General features: G+C 34.6%; 3 protein-coding genes, 1 long non-coding RNA gene and 1 pseudogene across 4 annotated transcripts; 1 reads left to right on the plus strand and 4 right to left on the minus strand.

The window, feature by feature from the left end:
• Window positions 1-571: 571 nt before the first annotated feature.
• LOC148851532 (uncharacterized) lies at window positions 572-1,394 on the plus strand. Its single transcript, XR_016098646.1, has 2 exons — window positions 572-735; window positions 824-1,394. It is a non-coding gene; the product is annotated as an uncharacterized LOC148851532 (long non-coding RNA).
• A 4,836-nt stretch (window positions 1,395-6,230) lies between these two features.
• On the minus strand, window positions 6,231-7,240 carry LOC148851533 (kunitz trypsin inhibitor 5-like; annotated as a pseudogene).
• A 2,340-nt stretch (window positions 7,241-9,580) lies between these two features.
• On the minus strand, window positions 9,581-10,519 carry LOC148851534 (kunitz trypsin inhibitor 5-like). The gene has a single exon (XM_088947528.1). It carries the CDS (start codon window positions 10,484-10,486, stop codon window positions 9,767-9,769), a length of 720 nt encoding a protein of 239 aa, XP_088803654.1. The 5' UTR covers window positions 10,487-10,519; the 3' UTR covers window positions 9,581-9,766.
• Window positions 10,520-12,236: 1,717 nt separating this feature from the next.
• Window positions 12,237-15,899, minus strand: LOC148851535 (peroxidase 12-like). The gene is made up of 3 exons (XM_088946518.1): window positions 15,129-15,899; window positions 13,830-14,024; window positions 12,237-13,027 (listed from the first exon to the last, which is right to left on the minus strand). The coding sequence occupies exons 1-3, from the start codon at window positions 15,411-15,413 to the stop codon at window positions 12,401-12,403; spliced, it is 1,107 nt and encodes a 368-aa protein (XP_088802644.1). The 5' UTR covers window positions 15,414-15,899; the 3' UTR covers window positions 12,237-12,400.
• Window positions 15,900-18,513: 2,614 nt separating this feature from the next.
• On the minus strand, window positions 18,514-20,219 carry LOC148851536 (peroxidase 12-like). The gene is made up of 3 exons (XM_088945052.1): window positions 19,845-20,219; window positions 19,473-19,667; window positions 18,514-19,330 (listed from the first exon to the last, which is right to left on the minus strand). Exons 1-3 carry the CDS (start codon window positions 20,145-20,147, stop codon window positions 18,710-18,712), a joined length of 1,119 nt encoding a protein of 372 aa, XP_088801178.1. The 5' UTR covers window positions 20,148-20,219; the 3' UTR covers window positions 18,514-18,709.
• Between the last annotated feature and the right edge of the window lie 202 nt (window positions 20,220-20,421).

Raw genomic sequence — 20,421 nt, forward strand, 5'->3', positions numbered from 1 at the left:
GCTCGGTTTATTCGCGGATTTTTTTTTTGTTGGGTGGAGCAGTTCTTGAACCGATCCGTCAACCCAAAAAACCACCATGAGCAATTACACCACTCTTTCATGTAGCTAACCCGATTCTTACAGGATTACCCTGGAGGACCCAACTAATATTCTATGGTTTGTTCCAAAGGGGTTGAATTTCTCTCACCTAATACATTTTCACACAACAAACAGGCGATTGGCAGATTGATCATGTTTTAAGAGATCTGATGTGCTGATCCAATGGGAGAAATGAACTAATAAGTGGGACCTACAGGAGCCCACCTCAGTAATCGTGACAAGTGGCAAAGTCATCTACTCACTGCGTGCCAACCCCACAACAGAGTAGCTACTTCCAGATCTCTCTCTCTCTCTATGCAGCCAACACTGAGCGCTCCTCCTACGTGAGAGGAAGTTATGACTAAGCATTTCAACAAATCTTGACACAAGTAGTGTAATCACGTAAAATTGCTACAAGATAAATGTCGCACCACAAATCCATCTACCTACTTCTCGCTCTATCTATATAAGAAGGTATGACCGTGAGCTCATAGACAACAGGATCGACTAGTCCTCTAACAAACCTCCTCTAGTCTCCACAGCACTCTCCCTCAAGAGATATGACGCCTGTGGTGCCATGCAAACGTAGTGCTCTTCTGCTTGTTATCCTCCTTCTCTTCTTCTTCTTCTTCTTCATCTCTATCACAGTCGTAGGAGGTAATAACTAGTCTCTATGAGTTCAGATTATCCGTCAAACTTAGTTCAATTCCGTTCTGAGTTAATCGGTTTTGGTTGGTTGATGCAGCTAGAAGTATGCCGAAGGGTGGTAGTAGTGACGTCGGCCATACTCCTCGTCCGGCGGTGGGTACAGGAAAGACTCAGAGCGATGAATATATGGCCAATGAAGAGTATTTGGAAGGAGCTGCAGACTTGGTGGTAATGGATTACACCCCAGCTCGAAAGAACCCACCCATTCATAACTAATTGTTTCTCCTTCTCTCATCAAGTAATCCAACAAGTAATTAAAGCCTTCCCCCCTTTCTAAGAAGAACTGTGTGAGGAGATGATAGTAATCAGAGAGATCTAATTAATAAGATATATAGAGATTAGTGTATGGAGGAATGGTGATAGAAAATTAGTGGCTTTCCGACAGAAAGTTTATACAGGTTACCTGTAATTAATTTACTGCAACAACGTGTGTGATTGGTTTGTGTGACACATTACGGAAATTCACTTCTATTTATTCTTTACAGAATTCACACTTGAATATATATCTTTCTGGAGAGGATTTGCTCTAAAGAATCATCCAATGTGGTGATAGAGAGAGTGTGTGTCTTGTTCCTAGTGGGAAGCTCTAATGGAAGCCGAGATTCTTTCCATTTAATTCTGAGGAATTTCTATAAGTAATTAAGCATCTGTTGTGATGATTGTGATGAACATTTAATTTTGTGAAATATCAGTTAATATTGAGAATTTTATTTCCTTAGAGTAAGTAGAAATGAAATCTGTTTTCTCTCATTTTTTTTTTCTTTCTGCCATTTTAATCTTAAAGAACATGTGGTTTCATAATTAAGAACATTATTCACAACCACACACAAACTTGTTGGACCATATACAACTCATGAGTAATTCTCTAGCTACCCTGTACATATGAGCAATCTCTCTCTGTTTGTCCATCAGTGTACAACTCAGTATGTTTGATTCACTGAAGCATTCTTAAATGTAAATCCAGTCTGGTTTGAGTAAGTACTGAACTGATTTTGCAAACTCCTTGTTGGGTGACCTATAAACCCTTGAGCATCGCTTTCAACTTGAAGGGGTTCATATATAGATATTGTCTTTGAAACAAATTAAGTCAACGAATCAGATTGAAATTTCTATCCCAAATAATGCTCCATGGAATCACTTCAGTCGTCACCAAATGGGTCGTACCCAATTTAAACGCTAGCCACCCAAACCATTTGCCTGTGATAGAATGGGGCTATGGTAGAGCATTTTTTTCAATAAGGACACATGTGGATGAGAATAGGATATGGTTTGCAAACCAGAGATGTTAGGTAATAGGATAGGAGTTATTTGGTTGATTAGTTGAGATGATAACAATAGTCCTAGTGAATGGTCTAAATAGATTAAGATGATTCCAAAAGAGGAATAATAATTCAAACAAATGGCCAACGTACCACTTGAAAAAGGAATAAATAAATTTCAATTCCAAATAAAGTGTCACTCTTGCTGTCAAATCGTGTTGTTTGATTTCTTAATTCAAGTTAGAAAGTCAGCTTATAAACTCTAACTAGCGGGGACCCGTGCCATGCACGGGATTTATTAAACGAAAGCTAAATGATAGAAAGGGTAATTTACTAAAATAATTCTTATAGTTTCATGGATTTACTAAAGTGTACTCTATAGTTAGTATTTTACTAAAACATCACTTATAATTTGTGATGGATTTAATCAATCTTTCATTAGATGATATTGGAAAATGACAATGTTGACCCTAATGTTCATTTAAATAAATTTAATCAAAAGAAAATAAAAATAAAAATAAGAATATCAATTTTGCCCTTAATAAAACACAGACAATCATTCTATTGGCTATATTTGGTCAATTTTGTTTTTTGTGCAAAAAAAAAGTGTTAAGGGTATTTTTGAAATAAAAAATCATGGGCCTAATGACAAAACAAACACTCCTTAATGAAATGATGATTAAGTAAATAATTTGTAAAATATATGGGAAGTTTTAGTAAAATGAAAACTATAAGGTAGGTTTAAGTAAATATGTCAAACTATAAGGTGTGTTATAGTAAATGACCATAATAGAACCACATAAGAGTATACAATTGTTTTATATTTTCAAAACTTTGAATAATTAATAATTATTCATATTTTATATACTACTTTTAATAAATTTTTTATAATATAAAAATAACAATAATTAATTTCAGTTAGGCTTATTCATCAAATTGATGAAACTGACCAACCCGATTAACTTGACCTAAGTTGGTCAGTTTTCTAGTATTTTAGGTCGGCTTTGATTAAAAATTTCCCAATTCGACCAAGTTAGTTCAGTTTCACTTTGACCATTTGTAAACTGATCAAAATCGAGTGACCTAACCATGGATATATAATACTTTATATTTTAAATATAATTTCTAATAGGGAAAAGTGAGAAATTTCCCATATTTCTTAGTCTAAATTTTTTTATATCATAAATCTAATTTTTAAATTTATTTTTTAATAATTGCACTATAATTTTTAAGTTTAAATCTTTTGAATCGACTGACTAAACCAAAAAATCGACCCAAGCCGATACAACTTGAGTTGGTCAATTTTCACAAAAGGTTAGTCGGTTTCAATTGACCAACACCCCAACCAGACTAAGTCAATTTGGTTGGCTAAAAAGCATACGACTGAACCGAGCCAACTAATGAACACATAATTTCAGCTAAATGAATAGTCTCATCTCTGATAAATAACAATAGTTTAATCTCCAATAATTATTGAAAATTTATAATGAAAATAAACAATTATTGAAAATATAATGATAATGAAAAAATACAATAGGTACTAAAAATATATTAACTTATTCAATAAATAGTATAATCTCAAATAATAGTTTAACCTCTAATAAAATACAATAAGTACAATATATTAAATTTCAAAATTTCAATAATAATAGTTTAAACTCCAAGAATTATTGAAAATTTTCTATTAAATAACAAAACAGAATAAATTTATACATAATCATTGAAAACACATTTATCACAAAAAAATAATAAATAATTACTGAAATACCATAATATTAATTTTAGTATATACAATTATATAATCAATACAGATTAAGACTTTAAAATTATTATTAATAACTATTAATTTTTTTGAAAGTTATTTTCTCGTATTATTATTTGATATGAGAGAAATTAGTTATTTACAAAATTATGTAAAAATATTAAATTATTATTAATTTCAAAATTATGTTATAATTATTTTTATACTTTTCAGGTTTTTTTTTTTAATTTATTACATGATTTCTTTATTTTAACTATTTAAAATCTAGTTATGTTAAATATTTTTCTATTTAAAATATTTAGTTATTTAAATACTTAAATAATATGTAAAATATTTAAATTTTGAAATATTAATTATTTATTGAATTTAATTATCCATAAAATCATAATTCATACTATTATTACATAATTTTGTAATATATCAAATTATTATTAATTTCAATATTATGTTATAATTATTTTTTTATTTTGAAGATTTTTTAATTTATTACATAAATTCGTTATTTAACTATTTAAAATCTAGTTATGATAAATATTTAGTTAATTAAATATTTATTTATTTTTGTTATTTGCATTTTATTTATTTAAAGCTATTACATACTATTAAATATTTTAAAAACATTTAAGTTGATAATCCAGAACAACATAATTTAAATTGTTAGTACATAATTTCGTGATATACTTTGTAAAAATATAAAATTATTTTTTGTGTTTTTAATAAATATTTTAAAGTTATTATATAATTTTATTATAATATTTAAATAATTCTTAATTTTTTTTTATCCAAACTTTCTTTAGATAGACATAGATAAAAAAAAAAGTAGGGGAGAGGATAAATAGGAATTAGAGATAATTTAGGAGAGAAACTCTCTATTAAATTAGAGATAATTTTGAAGATAAATAGGAATTAGAGATAACTTAGAAGATAAATAGGAATTAGAGATAATTTTGGAGAAAGTGGGGGAGATAGTTTATAAGAAGTGATTATTTAGGTTATTGGGAAAATGCATCTCATTGGTTGTTTCAAAAATGACATGGAATAAAAAAATAATAAATTCAAAAAAAGGAGAAAATTTCTTGACCGCTTTGTTTTAATGTATGTGTATGTGTGTGTGTGTGTGTGTAAATAGATAGATAGATAGATAGGGAATTGACAAATTCCTACTATGAGGCCATTAATTACCATTTCCTTAATAATTAGGGAATTGACAAATTCATGTGTCCCTCATCAGTATGTAGGTTCCCATGTAGAATTGTAAATTGTTCAGGGATGACCAAATGAATGGAAAGATATGAGTTTTTTCATCTATTTCTTTAAACATATACATTAATTATTATAGTGGTATTTAAATGGATTTTTTATCATTAATAATTAATTTTGAATTACTAACATTTTAAAGTTGAATTGAGTTTTATGATACTTAATTATAATTTTAATTTGCTTAAGTTGTAGATGAAATGTTAACTAACTTAATTATTAATATATTTATATTAATTAATTATACATTTAATTTTTATAAGTTTTAAATTAATTAAGTATTAAGCTATTTTATTATTTACACTATTTAAAATTTTTAATCCAAATTTATATATCTAATCATATTATTATTATTATTATTATTATTATTATTATTATTATTATTATTATTATTATTATTATTATTATTCAATAACTAATATTATTTGATGTTAATTCCCAAACAAGTCTACATTATACTAACCCAACACCGAATGGCATACAACAACTCTCATAACCATTGAATTAGGGTAAAACATTATCAAGAGGAGAGCATAGTAAAGTGTCTTGGCCAAAATAACCAAAGCACAAGAAAGTGCCAACTTGCTGCATTCCGTTTTAATATATAGATATAGATGTTTTGCATTCATGGGGAAATGTTTCCAATGTATCGCTGGGTTGTCATGCTCTCAGTGTGCAAAAACACATTTACCTTGTTACAACATATCCTAACTCCATGTCTCCACATATTGATGAACTAATTTTAACAATTTTAAGTTTCAACTTGGATTTAGGCTTTTATTTTTGGGTGGGGGGCGGGAGATTGAGGTTTTAGTCCATGAAGAATTCACAAATATGAGCTAAACTAGACCTTGGTTTGTCCCTCTAGTTAATTAATCAATAAAACCATGTCCCACAGGTTTCTTTTTTTTTAGCAGGTCCAAATTAATCTACCAATATTGCATTGCAATGAACAAAATAATAAAATAGAAATAAATAAATAAAAGTCAAAGAAGAGTCTCTCATTCATTCATTCCTTATTTTTTATAAATACTTGATCAATTTTTGAAAAAAAAAATCCCAAAAAAACACAAAAGCAAACAAAATTTGTGTGTTGCTATGAATCATAGTGCAATTTAGAGATGATGTAGCCCCTTATTGAATTCATCATTTTTCATGCCATGCAGTTAGTTTTGTTGGGCCTTGACAAACACAAATGGAAACTCTCTATGATCAGACATGGAAAGCCATCTTTTCCCACTCTTTGATGATATGCCCACATTCCCACACACAACCTCACATGACTCGCACACACTAGGGCAATGTGCAATGTGGTACTCTGGGCTATTGTTGCTAATCTGTTCGATCTTGAACCAATTTCTCATAGTTGAGGAATCAGGGTGTCCCTGTTGTCCACCAATTGTAACGTACCTTCTCGTGCTTGACAAAGATGATCCTTGTGATTCTTGAACCTACCAAACTACAGGAATATCCGAGAATTTGATGTTCACATCTATTGACTCGAGGATAGTTCTTGCCCTAGATGATGATGGGATACCCACTCCGAGAAGCATCCTCCCAATGGCTCGCTATTTGGGGAGTGAGACAATTCTTCTTTCCATTGAAGCTGATGCTGGAGAGAACGATACAGGCGTGCCAAAGTGCATTTCAGAACCATGTTGCCTCACAACTGATGAGTGAGACCTCTCTCTTCTATCGAGTGACACACTGCCTCCACCACCTCGGATGGCTGAGACAATGTAGTAGGGTTGTCATGCTTTGATCTCATTGCCATCTGTATCCAACACTGATTGGTGATGAGACTCATGAGATGATGCTATGGCCTCATTTTGGATAATTGATGATAGCACAATCAAGAGAGATGAAATCAAGAACGTAGTCCCAATAGCCGGAGTGAAGATATTGTTTGGTACCTCACTGGGCTATTAGGAGGTTATCTGAGAGTTATTGAGATTTGAGAGAGGAAGAGAGGAACCCTCTCTTTTATAGCTAGGCTGTTTTCTTTTGTCACAACAATTCGTTGAATTCCCTCCTAAGCAATGGAATTTTTATAGGAGAAAGTGTTAAGTGATACTAAAATCTCAATTATATAACACACATGCTTTTATTTTAGCTTTGGTTGAATTTATCCAATTCTGATATATGAGATATTCATGTACCACAAAACAAGTGGCATTATCATTTAGTAGGATGTAGTCAATATGAATTCTTTGTTAAGTGAAATTGAAACAATAGAAACACATAAGAGTAGATAATTTTTTTTTATATTTTAAACTTTTAGATAATTAAAAAGTATTTTTTATACACTATTTATAATAATTTTTATAATACAAATATAATAATAATAATTTATTTAAGCTAATTAATAGTCTAATCTCTATTAAATAATGGTAGTTTATTCTCCAATAATTATTGGGAACTTATAGCAAAAATAAATAATTACTGAAAATAAATTTATAATGAAAATACAACAAATAATTACTGAAAATACAATACATAACTAATAAAAATACAATACATAACTAATAAAAATACAATACATAAAATAATAACAAATATACAATAAATACTAAAAATATTTTAAATTTATCAATAAATAGTGTAATCTCCATAATACTTTAATTTCTAACAAATATTAATCAATAAATTATAATGAAATTACATAATTACTGAAAATAAATTTATAACAAAAATATAATAAATCCAATGAGTACAATAAATTAAATTTCAAAAAGCTAAATGAGAGTAGTTTAATCTCTAATAATTATTGAAAATTTACTGTTATATAATAAAATGAAAATAGATTTATACATACATATTGTAAATATATTTTTCAAACAAATACAATATATAGTTGTTGAAAATATAACAAATATTAATTTTTGTATATATAAATATATAATAGATATAGATAAAGATTTTAAAACTATTATTAATAAATATTCAATTTTCTGAAAATTATTTTCTAGAATTATTAATTGACATAAGTGAAGTAATTATTTTATTATTAGTATAATAACAATTTTAATTATTATTATATTTTTTAATATTTAACAAAAATATATGTTTTGAAAATTATTACTTTTTTTTTTGTTATTTGGAAGCTTCAATACCTTTAAATTATTTATTGTATTTTTTTCTTATTTAAAATATGATTTAGTTATTAAGTTTCTTGACATTTAAAATCATTAAAAGTTATTTATTTATTTATTTAAATATCTTGATCACTGAAATTTTAAAATATGAATTATTTAGCGAATCGAATAATCCATAAAATATAAATAATTAGTATTTATAAAATTAATTGTTGTAAAATTATTAATATATTGGTATTAATTTTGTAAAGTATAAACTGATTATTGCTTCGAATATTATGAAATCTATTATAATTACTTTTATATTTTTAAATTTATGACATGATTTCGTTATTTTAATTATATAAAATTTATTTATGTTTAATATTTCGTTATTTAAATATTTAAAATATTTAAAATGTTTGTTATTTAAATTTTATTTATTTTAAAGTTGTTACATAATATTAAATATATTGTTATATAATCTTTTAGCTACTTTTAACAAATTTATTCAAAATATTTAGTTATTTATATATTTGTTTTTTATTTTTATTATTTAAATAACATTTCAATAATTTTTTAAATGTTTTAAATATTATTTATTTACTAAATTTAATAATCCATAAAATTATAATTTATATTGTTATTACACAATTTCGTTATGAATTTCATATAAATATAAAAATATTAATAAACCACATATTATTAAATCTATTATAATTATGTTTTATGTTTTTAATAAATATTTTAAGGTTATTTACATAGTTTTGTTATAACATTTGAAAAATTCTTATATTTTTTAATTCAAACTTTCTTTATATAGGTATTAATATGAAAGTGGGAGGGAGGATAAATACAGATTAAATATAATTTACAGAGAGTAATGGGTGTATTTTTTTGGAGAAACAATTTATTAAAACAATGTCTTTTTTTTTACAAGAAAGTAGAGAATAGAATAGAAGGGAATTGGAGTGGGACTCTAGTAAAGGGGATAATGATAAAACATGGATAGACATTAAAAAAGCAACTCTTTGTTTCTTTATCTATTGGTTATTTGTAAAAATGACATGAAATAGAATAAAATCTAAAATTTAAAAAGAGGAGAAAAAAGACAAATTTCCTCATATAAATTAGGTTTGAATTGTTTAAACTAGACCTCCAATATGAGGGGGAGGAGGGAGGGGTGGAGAAGATTGAGGTTTGAGTCCATTGAAGAATTCACAAATATGAGCTAAACTAGACCCTTAGTTATGCAACAAGTTTTGACTACATATAAGGGTAAGACATATGATTCATACTCATACCACAAAAAAAGCGGTTTGTCCCTCTAGTTAATTATTCAATAAAACCATGTCCCACAGGTTTCTTTTTTTTAGTAGGTCCAAATTAAGTTACCAATATTGCATTGCAATGAACAAAATAATAAAATAGAAATAAATAAATAAAAGTCAAAGAAGAGTCTCTCGTTCATTCATTCCTTATTTTTCAAAAATACTTGATCAATTTTTGAAAAGAAAATATCCCAAAAAAACACAAAAGCAAACAAAATTGTGTGTTGCTATGAATCATAGTGCATTTTAGAGAGGATATAACCCCTTATTGAATTCATCATTTTCCATGCAATGCACTTAGCTTTGCCTAGCCTTGACAAACACAAATGGGCACTCTCTATGCTTAGACATGGAAAGCCATCTTTTCCCACTCTCTGATGATATGCCCACATTCCCACACACAACCTCACATGACTTGCACACGCTAGGGCAATATGCAATGCGGTACTCTGGGCTATTGTTGCTAATCCGCTCGATCTTGAACCAGTTTCTCACAGTTGAGGAACCAGGGTGTCCTGGTTGTCCGCCAATTGTAACGTACCTTCTCGTGCTTGGCGAAGATGATCCCTGTGATTCTTGAACTTGCCAAACTACAGGCATCTCCGAGAATCTAATGTTCACATCTGTCGACTCAAGGATAGTTTTTGCCCCAGATGATGACGGGATTCCCACTTCGAGAAGCATCCTCCCAATGGTTCGCTCTTTGGGAAGTGAGACAATTCTTCCTTCCATTGAAGCTAATGCTGGAGAGAATGATACAGGCGTGCCAAAGTGCATTTCGGAACCATGTTGCCTCACAACCGATGAGCGAGACCTCTCTCTTCTATCGAGTGACACACCACCTCCACCACCTCGGATGGTTGAGACAATGTAGTAGGATTGTCCTGCTTGGATCTCATTGCCTTTTGTATCCAACACCGATTGGTGATGAGACTCATGAGATGATGCTTTGGCATCAGATTGGATAACTGATGATAGCACAATCAAGAGAGATGAAATCAAGAACGTAATCCCCATAGCCAGAGTGAAGATATTGTTGGGTAACTCACTGGGATAGTCTAATCTCTACTATAATTGTGTTTTTTGTTTTTAATAAAATGATTATTTTTTTATAAGCTCTACTAAAATAAACCAATTTATAAGACAAGTGCCATGGATGCGTAGATTGATAAACAAATTTATTAATTGCAAAGAGAGCACTTGTTATCCCCGTTAAAATAAGACTCTTCATTATGTCTCTCCCTATAGAACTAGAGATGGAAAAGTCTGAGAAGTGATTAGTCCGCATTTTCTAAGCTCACATTAAATTTATTACATAAATTTGTTATTTTAAATATTTAAAATTTATTTATGTTAAATATTTCATTATTTAAAATATTTATTTATTTAAATATCTAGAATATTTAATATTTTTGTTATTTAATTTTTATTAGTTTTAAATTTTTACATAATATTAAATATTTTTTTTATATAATCATTTAGATATTTTTAACATTTTGTTGTTTGAAATATTTATTTATTGGAATATGTAATTTTTTAAATTTGTATAATTTAGAAAACATTCAGATATTTTTTTAAAGGTAAAAAATGTTATTTATTCATTAAATTTAATAATCCATCAAATTATAATATATATTTTTATTACACAAATTTGTTATTAACTTTATAAAAATATTAAATTATTAATGATATGAAAATAATGCATCTTTTATGGGAAAGTGATGGAGAGAATAGAAGGGATTGGAGTGGGAATCTAGTAAAGGAGATAGTGATGCCACATGGCTAGACTATAAACAAACAACTCTCTCTTTCTTTATCCATTGGTTCATTGGTTGTTTGTAAAAATGACATAAAATAATATATATATATATACTAAAATAATCCAGCTCTTCGAATTATACCTAACCGGTTCTTTACTTGTTATGGTTCTCTCTGTAGGTGTGAAAGCATCAAAAGGATTGATAGGTTGGCCTGTAATGCTGTCAGATTGAGATCCAAATAGCACATGCTAATCCTTGACATTTCCTTTGATTCCATTCCAATAAATGAGACATAGACCAGATACAATCCAATGTGAGTCCATTACAAATGGATCTGGTCTAATCCAGTTCAATAAATATTTTGGACCAATCCAGAAACTGTCCAATCTGTTCAAATTCTCTGTTAATTTAGATTGGTTGTAACTGACACCTAAGTTATTTTCTTGGATGAGATATTGGCTCAATCCAATATAAATTCATTATATATGAATCAAGTCCAATCCAATATATCATATTGATCTGTTCAGCCTAAATTAAATGCCTTATTAATCCATCCATCCAACCCAAAACCGGCCCACTGACACCCCTACATGCGAGGGCTTGCAGAGCGTCACTACTGGCATTTCGAGTTGGGCCCCACACGGGAGCACCAGAAGTTGTATTCGGTGAAAATCTGTTCTGGACATCAGAAACACGGCCTGTCCAGGTGGGTTCTCTGGAACATGGGTTGGTGGTTGAATCACTTCCATTCCAACGCAAAATCCCTCCCAAATGGGCTCTTAACACAAGAATTAGACGTAATGGACTTGGGCTTTGTTTGGACTGTAATTGGGTTGGGCTCCAATATGTTATGAAATGGTTTGATCCAGTACACTGTACACGATTGAAAGGGGTTTTCCTCAACACGGATGCACTAACAGAAAGTCAGAAACACATGAAACCAGGTCTCAGAAATCTTTTCACCCAAACGAAAAGAACTTAACTGACCAAAATCAATATAGAAGCTGTGAAATATAAACGGTTTTTTTTTTTTTTTTTTAATTATTCAACACATACAAGATAAAACTAGATCAGTCAAGACCAATACCGAGAAACTACACAACAACTTCCATGTCTCCTCCCACGAATTCATCAGTTCATATATAATACAATATGAAGCATCGATCGATCCTTATAGCTCTGCGCTATGGTAATCTTCTTCTACCACATCCTCGATCAGGGATGAAAATTTGGTGTTATCAGAGTTGCGCACCGAGCAATTCGCACGAATCTCTCCTTGCGTCCCTGTCAACACGCTCAGCTGCCCCATCTTAGTCATGGCGTTCACGAACTTCTCAAAGAACAGGCTCTGGTCCTCTGCGAAGCTGGTGACGATGGGCCGAGTCCTGGAGTCGGTGTACAAGTCCTGGTCCGACGTGAACAGCCCTTGCCGGTTTATGAGATCGACGTAGTACTTGTTGTCGAACAGGTTCGGAGTTCGAATGTCCAGTTCAGTTGTGTTCACGGTCTCGTTGGTGGGACAAATGCCCTTCAGGCGGTCGGCGAAGGTCTCATCCATGGTGGAATCTTGGGTAGGGTACAGGCGAGGGGTGAACGATGAGCAGTGGCCGATACCGATGGTGTGGCCGCCGGAGAGTGCGACGACGTCGGTGGCGTCGAGGTTCTTGGTGGCTAGGTTTTCTAGAAGGGAGCTGGCATTGCTGGAGGGAGGTGGAAGGTTATCCAGTGTTGCGTTGGTTGTGGCAAAATTGAGTCCGTCACGCCTACCCAAGGGTACTTTGTAATCGGGGCCCCCAGACTGCGATCCTTAAAAAAAAATCTATTAGACAAGGGCATTACGGTAATTTCAATATAAGTGAATGGACGTGATCAGAGCCGTTGGTGTGATTTCATGATGTCACTGACTTAGGTCATCAAGAGTAGGTGTTAAAGTAAGGTCGGTTGGTCCGGATTTATGGTCAATAGAAGTCCAACCCTAAGGCTTAAGTCTGAATTGAGTTTGAGATCAAGTCTGAATTTTCTAATCTAAGCCAGTTCATATTTTACATTGTAATTTGATACATTTGGGTTCAGTTCGAGATAGATTTGGTTGGTCATTGAACTTATGTAGATGTATAAATCAGGTTTACTGTCTGTTACGATCATGCGGATCATGCTGGACTTGAGGTTTTAGGTCCATGGGCCGATATGACATAATCATGCATGGGTCTTATTAAGCCTAAGGTTCTAAATGCATGGGCTAGCCCAATCCACGGCAGAACATGACATGACATGCATGGGCCTGGGCTATGGGCCATATTAGGCCAACCCTCAAACTCTTGACTGGGAAGAACAACACAGCCCGTAATAGCCTGTGGGCCAATATGGCACAGCCCACACTTTGCATGAATTGCTTATGCGTCGTGTCATGCTAGCCCGACTCGTCCCACCTTACACCTTTATAATGTATGGATTACCTAGGACTAGGCCCAAACCCAGCCCGAGGACAAAAAAATGTAAATCCAATGCATGTAAAATTTTAGGCTGAATTAATACGGTTGGGTTGAGGGTACCCATCACCCAAATTGCACCCTTAATAGAGAGAGAGAGAGGGTAGTTACCAGGTAAACGGAATCACGGGCAGCAAGAGCGGTGATATCGGCACAGGAGACGATGCGACCACACTCCTTGTGAACGAGCTTACGGAGTTCGTTGATGATCTGAAATGCCCGGGCCCGCAGGCTCAAGTTGGGTGGGGCCTGCTGTTCGCTCGGACCACTGGCTGAACCGTCCAGCAACACCGAACCATCACATCCCTAAACGTTAAATTTCCAAGGATTAGCACCTAAGGTTATGTTTGATTTGAAAGAAAAGGTAGGGAAAAGAAAAGAAACATAGAAAAACTTAAGATTTGTAAAAGTTTCTCTATCTTTCCATATTTTCCTTCAAATCAAACATAACCTAACAGTCGAAATATAAAGGGTGGTAAATAAGTCCTCTAGCTGGTTCTGACAGAACAACAACTGGTCACAACAATCCTGGGAACTGTGGATCTCTTCTTGACGTTCTCAATGCACGACCGGCTGTTATGATCGGTCGTTGAAACCTTATCCGAATTCGTTTCAGAGGGATTTCGATTCAATCCCACATTTACGGAAATTGGGCTTATCACATAAGACACTACAATTGTACATTGAGAATCTCTCTCTTATGAATGATAACATATAAACTCGGAAGATCCGATCTCATCACAACCATATGGGAAGGGATTTTTATTTCAAATAGTGACATGTTGGCTTCACTGGAGTGTGGTTGAATTGTTTTGCAAGTGGTGATAGATAATGCTTTTTCGATAATATTGAGAGGTCGTAAATAATGTTTTTTTGGTAATATTAGGCGTTAGGGACGGGAAAAGGAAAAAAAAAACAAACAAAATATAAGCTCAATGGATCAATTTGATAGGGAGACAGCACGGTTGATTTAATTTGATATAGGCACATCACGTGTAATTTTTTATACCCGTTTTCAATGAGATAAGACGGGTCACTAGATGATCATCCCCCATTTTTGAATAGAGCTTGGAATTCATCTTCTTTCTTCTTCTTCTTATTGTCATTATCATTGTGAATAGAGACAAAATTGAAAAAATTGGCCAATTTTAATTGCAATTTGATTAAATTAAATAGCAACAATGGGAATCTAATTCCGATTCCTATCTGAAGCAAATTAATAGGCATTGAGAATAGATGATTCCAATTCTAATTCCAATGCTAACCACCAACCAAACAGATCCTTATTTTGTTCGCTAATTTTAGTTAGTGTCTTCACCAAATATCCCTCCCCGGCTCTCTCAATAAATAAATAAAATAAACAAAAAAACAAAAGAAAGAAAGGCCTAAGGCGCATGTTAGAAAACTAACCTGAACAAAACAGTCATGGAAGTGAAGACGAAGCAAGCCTGCAGCCTGTCCAATATCATCCTCGAAGATATTCTTGAGATGGTTTCTGATGACGGTTTCCAAGTTGGGACAGCTCGATTTATAGAAACTCCAGGAGAGTCCCTTCACCAAGGGAACCGTTGGATGTACTTGTTCATGCCCATAACCATAATTATGCGCCTGAGACGCCCAACAATAAGAACCCAGCAAAAGAGACGAGATCAGGATCGCCGAGACCAAAAAAGAATGCAGAGAAGCTGCAGCCATGGTTGCTTTGATGTTTTGAGAGAGAGAGAGAGATAGAGTTTGTCCAACCAGGAATGAAGGAAGAGACAGCCGTATTTATAGGCAGCAGACTGTACTCTGTACCTTTGAATTAAATTTCATGGCAGCTGGGGCTAGCGTGCACCGGAAGGATACCGATGTATTTGATATTTTTGCATCTTTCAGAATTCAGACTTTTGAAAGTTCAAAGTCGTCCGTCACTGTGTCGGTGAAGGGTGATTTTTCTATTAGCATAGTTTGTGAACTGTGAAGTGTGAATATTAACCATCAAGAATTCCATCGGTAATGTGGTCGTCACACGCTCCCGTAGAGTATGACGTTTCTGCAGTTGGTGGAGTTTTATATTTTCAACCTGCTGAACCTTTGGAGCGGTTACGACGCGGGAGGGTGGAGCCTTGGGCGTTGGATTCCTTTTACCCAGTCAAAACTCTAAAGGCTGAGAAACGATGGGAGAGAGATGAGGATCCCTACCTTTCCCTTCCTTTGACTTTAAATCAAACCTAGCATATGAGGATAGCCATTTTACCACCACACAATCGCCATAGGTATTTCGATTTTATGATTTTTATCATACCAAAATACTATTTTGTTGAATTCATCAAATACAACAGTTTTATATCATAAAAGTTAAAACCCTCTTTAGGGGGAGTGTTTCCACTTTGCATGGGCCGGGATTTTTCCAATTCGGCTTCGCTCATTCGAGCAACTTTTACTGCTTTATATTGAGAATATTTTGGTACTTATATAATTATTCATGAGGAGATATGTTTAATGCAAGGTTGGGAAAAGGTTGCTAGAACAGTGTGGGTATATTTTTGCTCTGATGGAAGCCGATCTCATCCAACCGTACATTAAGAACATTGATCAAATCCCATGTTTTTACATTAAGGGATTCAGGCTAATCCATGTGTATCCTACATGTGGTGTCTAAATAATAACAACAATAATAATAATAATTGATGTCGTGCAATCTAGAAGTTCCCTTGTGTATGGATGTTTACAGCCGAGCTGATGTATGTTGTAAGAAGAAGAGAACTAGAGTGTCCGGATGTCTTTTTTCCGAGGAGGGCACTTCGATGCTTAAGTCAAAAAGTGTTTGAGAGTTCTACGAGAACTTGAGAATGTTTGCTTGTGTGTACATTTTCAGGTAGAAGTGAGTGCCTTTTATAGGTACAAAGGGGTTAGAGCCCTCTTGTAACAGGCCTAAGCTATTTGCGGAGCCGTTTCCGCTTTGTGAGGTAGGATAATGTGTCGGTTGCGAGATCTCCACGGGGGTTATTACCTATTTGAGTAATTCCGAGGCGTGCGACACGATAAGCCGTTTTAACGGTTGAGGTATTGATGCTCTTGGTAGTGTACTGTTTGAGACGATTAGCAAGCTCTCCCTTGTGTGTCGTCTTAGATCCCCACAGCTTGGCCAACTCCAACCTAACTTACCCAACTATTGTAAATATGCAAAATGCTCCATTCTCATGGTTTCCAATGCTTAAATCAAAAAACTTAGTGATATGTTCTTTTTAATACATAAGTAGTGAAGTATGTTTTGGATATGCCAAGGGGTAGTCTAAAACAAATCGGATATATGGCATCACTCTTGAGTCATAATTAATAAATAATTATCATATGAACAGAAAAAGAAAAAATACAATTTGAATAAGAAGTTGATTCGGCAATCCGTGGAACAACGATGAATGGGTTATTCTCTCAAGTCTCACCAAACCAAAGAGATGGACTCCACGAATTTGGAATTTGGATGGAATTAATTGCTGGATTAGCATGTTTATTGTGAAGCATTTCTTGGCCTAGGCCCTAGCTAAAAATAATATATTTATTATCCTTTAAGTGGGTAATTCCGTAATTTACTTATTTATTTGTTTTTGGACAAAACAACCTTTGGGGAACTTGGGGTGAATGCTGTTTCCATTTTGTACTGATTTCCTTCTCACGTTGACTGTCGCATGCACGATGGGAAGAAAGGGGGAGTTAGAGATGTCAATGAATCGGTTTTGGATTGGACCGTTCCAAATCAAAATCAATTTGAATGAATTGGACGAACCAATAAGACATTGAATTGGATCAATGGCCCAAAGTATTTATTGGATTGGATTGGATCTGATTCATCTCTAATAGATTTATATGGAATTGGCTTAGGTCAAACCAATGTCTTATAGGTGTCAATGGACTAGGTTTGAATTGGAATCAATTAAAATTAAAACCAATTTGAACATATTAGACAATTCATACATTAAATCAAACCGGTCCAAAATGGTCCAAAGTATTCACCGGATTGGATTGGACCTAATCCAAATCCGATACAATTGACACTTGGATAAATTCTAAAATTGTCCGTCACTATTAGATTTGGATTGGATCAGATCAAATCTAATCTATTGACATGTTGACAAGCCTCAACTAGGTTCATATGGTGGAAATTGGAAAAGGATGATTTAATATGTTAAGCAATCTCATCTAAGAGTCTAGACGCAATTTTGTTATCCGTTAGGGGCCTCTTCGCTTCTCAATGGCAGAGTATCTGTCTTCTCTAGAGCTTGAAGTGTGTTAGAAATTGGTTGAGGACATCTTGAACCAACATCTAACCTATATTTTGCGTGAATTAATTAATGGCCTGGTTCAAAATGTCAAATGGGCTTGGGACTTCTCTAGAGCTTGAAGATGCAACTCGGGTTGCCGGAAATAGCATTTTATACTGGTTTGGGCTTGGGACTTCAGGCCTGGCCCATTCAAATTTGACAAAAGCCCAATACGATCTCGCCCCAGTTGCATACTTAGTTAGCAATATGCAGTATTAGAAGCGGATTGGTATCCAATTCACAACACTTCTCCACTTGCCATTATTAAAGGCAAAGGGAAAACCGAGGACAACCCCGAAATGGGTTGAATATTTCCCTTTCCCACATCAATGCCTAATAAGACAAGTAGATGAGTCTAGGGCTCTAGGTGGGCTGATCATTGTCCAGAACTCATTAACTCGTCAATCCAGTGGAGCCCAAGCTCATTAACTCGGGACATGTAATTTGCTCCAATTATAGAACTTGCTAGAAAAGCCATACCAACTCCGAAGTGGGTGGTTGAAGAGTCCGGACTCTCTCTTCCAAGTTCCAATTGCTTGGGTCTCGGAGGGATATAGTCCATACTCTGTTAATTTCCTTTTATTGCTCTATTCATTAAAACTTGAGCCATAACCAACAGACTACAAGCGAAACATGTAGCATCAGTACGTCAACCTCGCGGGATCAACACACAAGAAACAAAGAAGCTCAGAACGCTGCGCTCCTCCCGCCTTGTTCCTCGTCGGTGATAGATGATAGATACGTGCTAGCGGAGTTGCGAGCCGAACAATTGGCACGGATCTCTCCTTGGGTCCCCGTCAACACAGTCAGTTGACCCATTTTAAGCATCGCGTACACAAATTTCTCGAAGAACAGGGTCTGGTTCAGTGCAAAGCTAGTAACGATGGATCGAGTCCTCGAGTCGGTGTACAAATCCTGGTCGGAGGTGAACAGCCCCTGCCGGTTCATGAGATCCACGTAGTACTTGTTGTCGAACACATTCGGAGTTCGGATGTCCAAATCGGTCGTGTTGTCCGTCGTGGCCGTAGGACAAGTGAGCTTGAGTTGATTGGCGAAGAACTTGTTCATGGTGGAGTCTTGGCTGGGATACAAGCGATCGGTGAACGATGTGCAGTGGCCAATACCGATGGTGTGGCCGCCGGAGAGCGCGACGACGTCGGTGGCGTTGAGGTTCTTGGTGGCCAATGACGTTAGAATGACGCTGGTATTGCTACTGGGAGCTGGAAGGTTAGCCAGCGTTTCGTCCCTTGTAGCGAAGCTGAGCCCGTCGCGCCTGCCTAATGGAACTTTGTAATCTGGACCCCCAGACTGCAAATAGAGAACAAGTTAGTTTAGCATGGCTGAGAGGAGAGAGAGGGAGAGGGGGGGGGTGTGCAAGGTAGCGGGAAGAATAGAGGAAAAAGATGAGCCAGTCAGCCAGAGAGATGAGAGGGGCTTTGCTTTGCTGTACCAGGAAAACAGCGTCACGGGCAGCAATAGCGGTGATGTCGGCACAGGAGACGATGCGTCCGCACTTCTCGTGGACCAGGGTGCGGAGCTTGTTGATGATCTCAAAAGCCTCGGCGCGTAGACTTAAGTTGGGTGGTGCGTCCTTCTCGCTCGGGCCACTGGCTGAACCGTCGAGCAACACCGAACCATCGCATCCCTGTAAGATAGTAAAGTTAATTAATCAGCCATTAGAGCGAGAAGAAGAAAAATTATAGTTATTTCTCCATCTGGGTTCTTCTCTGTAAACAATTAACATGCGCAGATGAAGAAGAAGAGCGACTGAATAGATGGAAATTCGGTATTAATGGCGATTTGTTCGCAGTTGGCATGTTACCTGAACAAAGCAGTCATGGAAGTGAAGGCGGAGCAAGCCTGCAGCTTGGCCAATGTCCTTCTTGAAGACCTTCTTGAGCTCGCTTCTGATAATGCTTTCCAGCTTGGGGCAGCTCGATTTGTAGAAAGTCCAAGAGAGTCCCTTCACCAAGGGCGGAGTCTCCTGTGCTTCAGAGACTAAGCTATAAGAACCCAACAAGAGAGACGAGATCAACAGCAAGGAGACGAAGCAAGAGGATGAACAGATGGCCATGGCTGCTGCTCTGGCTGAGAGTGTGCCAGACACAGAAGAGTGAGAGCTCATTTATAGGCAAACAGACAGAAACGCCTCTGAACTAAAATAACTGGATTTATTATCTGGACAGTGAAGACCGTCGGCGTAAAAGAGCATAGAGATTTGTGCCGCATATGACGAGCAAAAGTAGCCACGTGGCGAATTAACATTTCCCATTCATTGTATCTTGCTCAACACCTACCAAAAAAGCAATTTCTCGTGTCGTTGGTATTATCTATCATCCAGAGAAATAGATAAAAAGCCGGAAAGCGATTTGTGATTTGTGGTAAATCAGCTCACGATT

Source organism: Nelumbo lutea, chromosome 5 (assembly GCF_056320005.1).
Source record: "Nelumbo lutea isolate HS-2025 chromosome 5, American lotus-T2T, whole genome shotgun sequence".
In the NCBI taxonomy this organism is placed as follows: Eukaryota; Viridiplantae; Streptophyta; class Magnoliopsida; order Proteales; family Nelumbonaceae; genus Nelumbo; species Nelumbo lutea.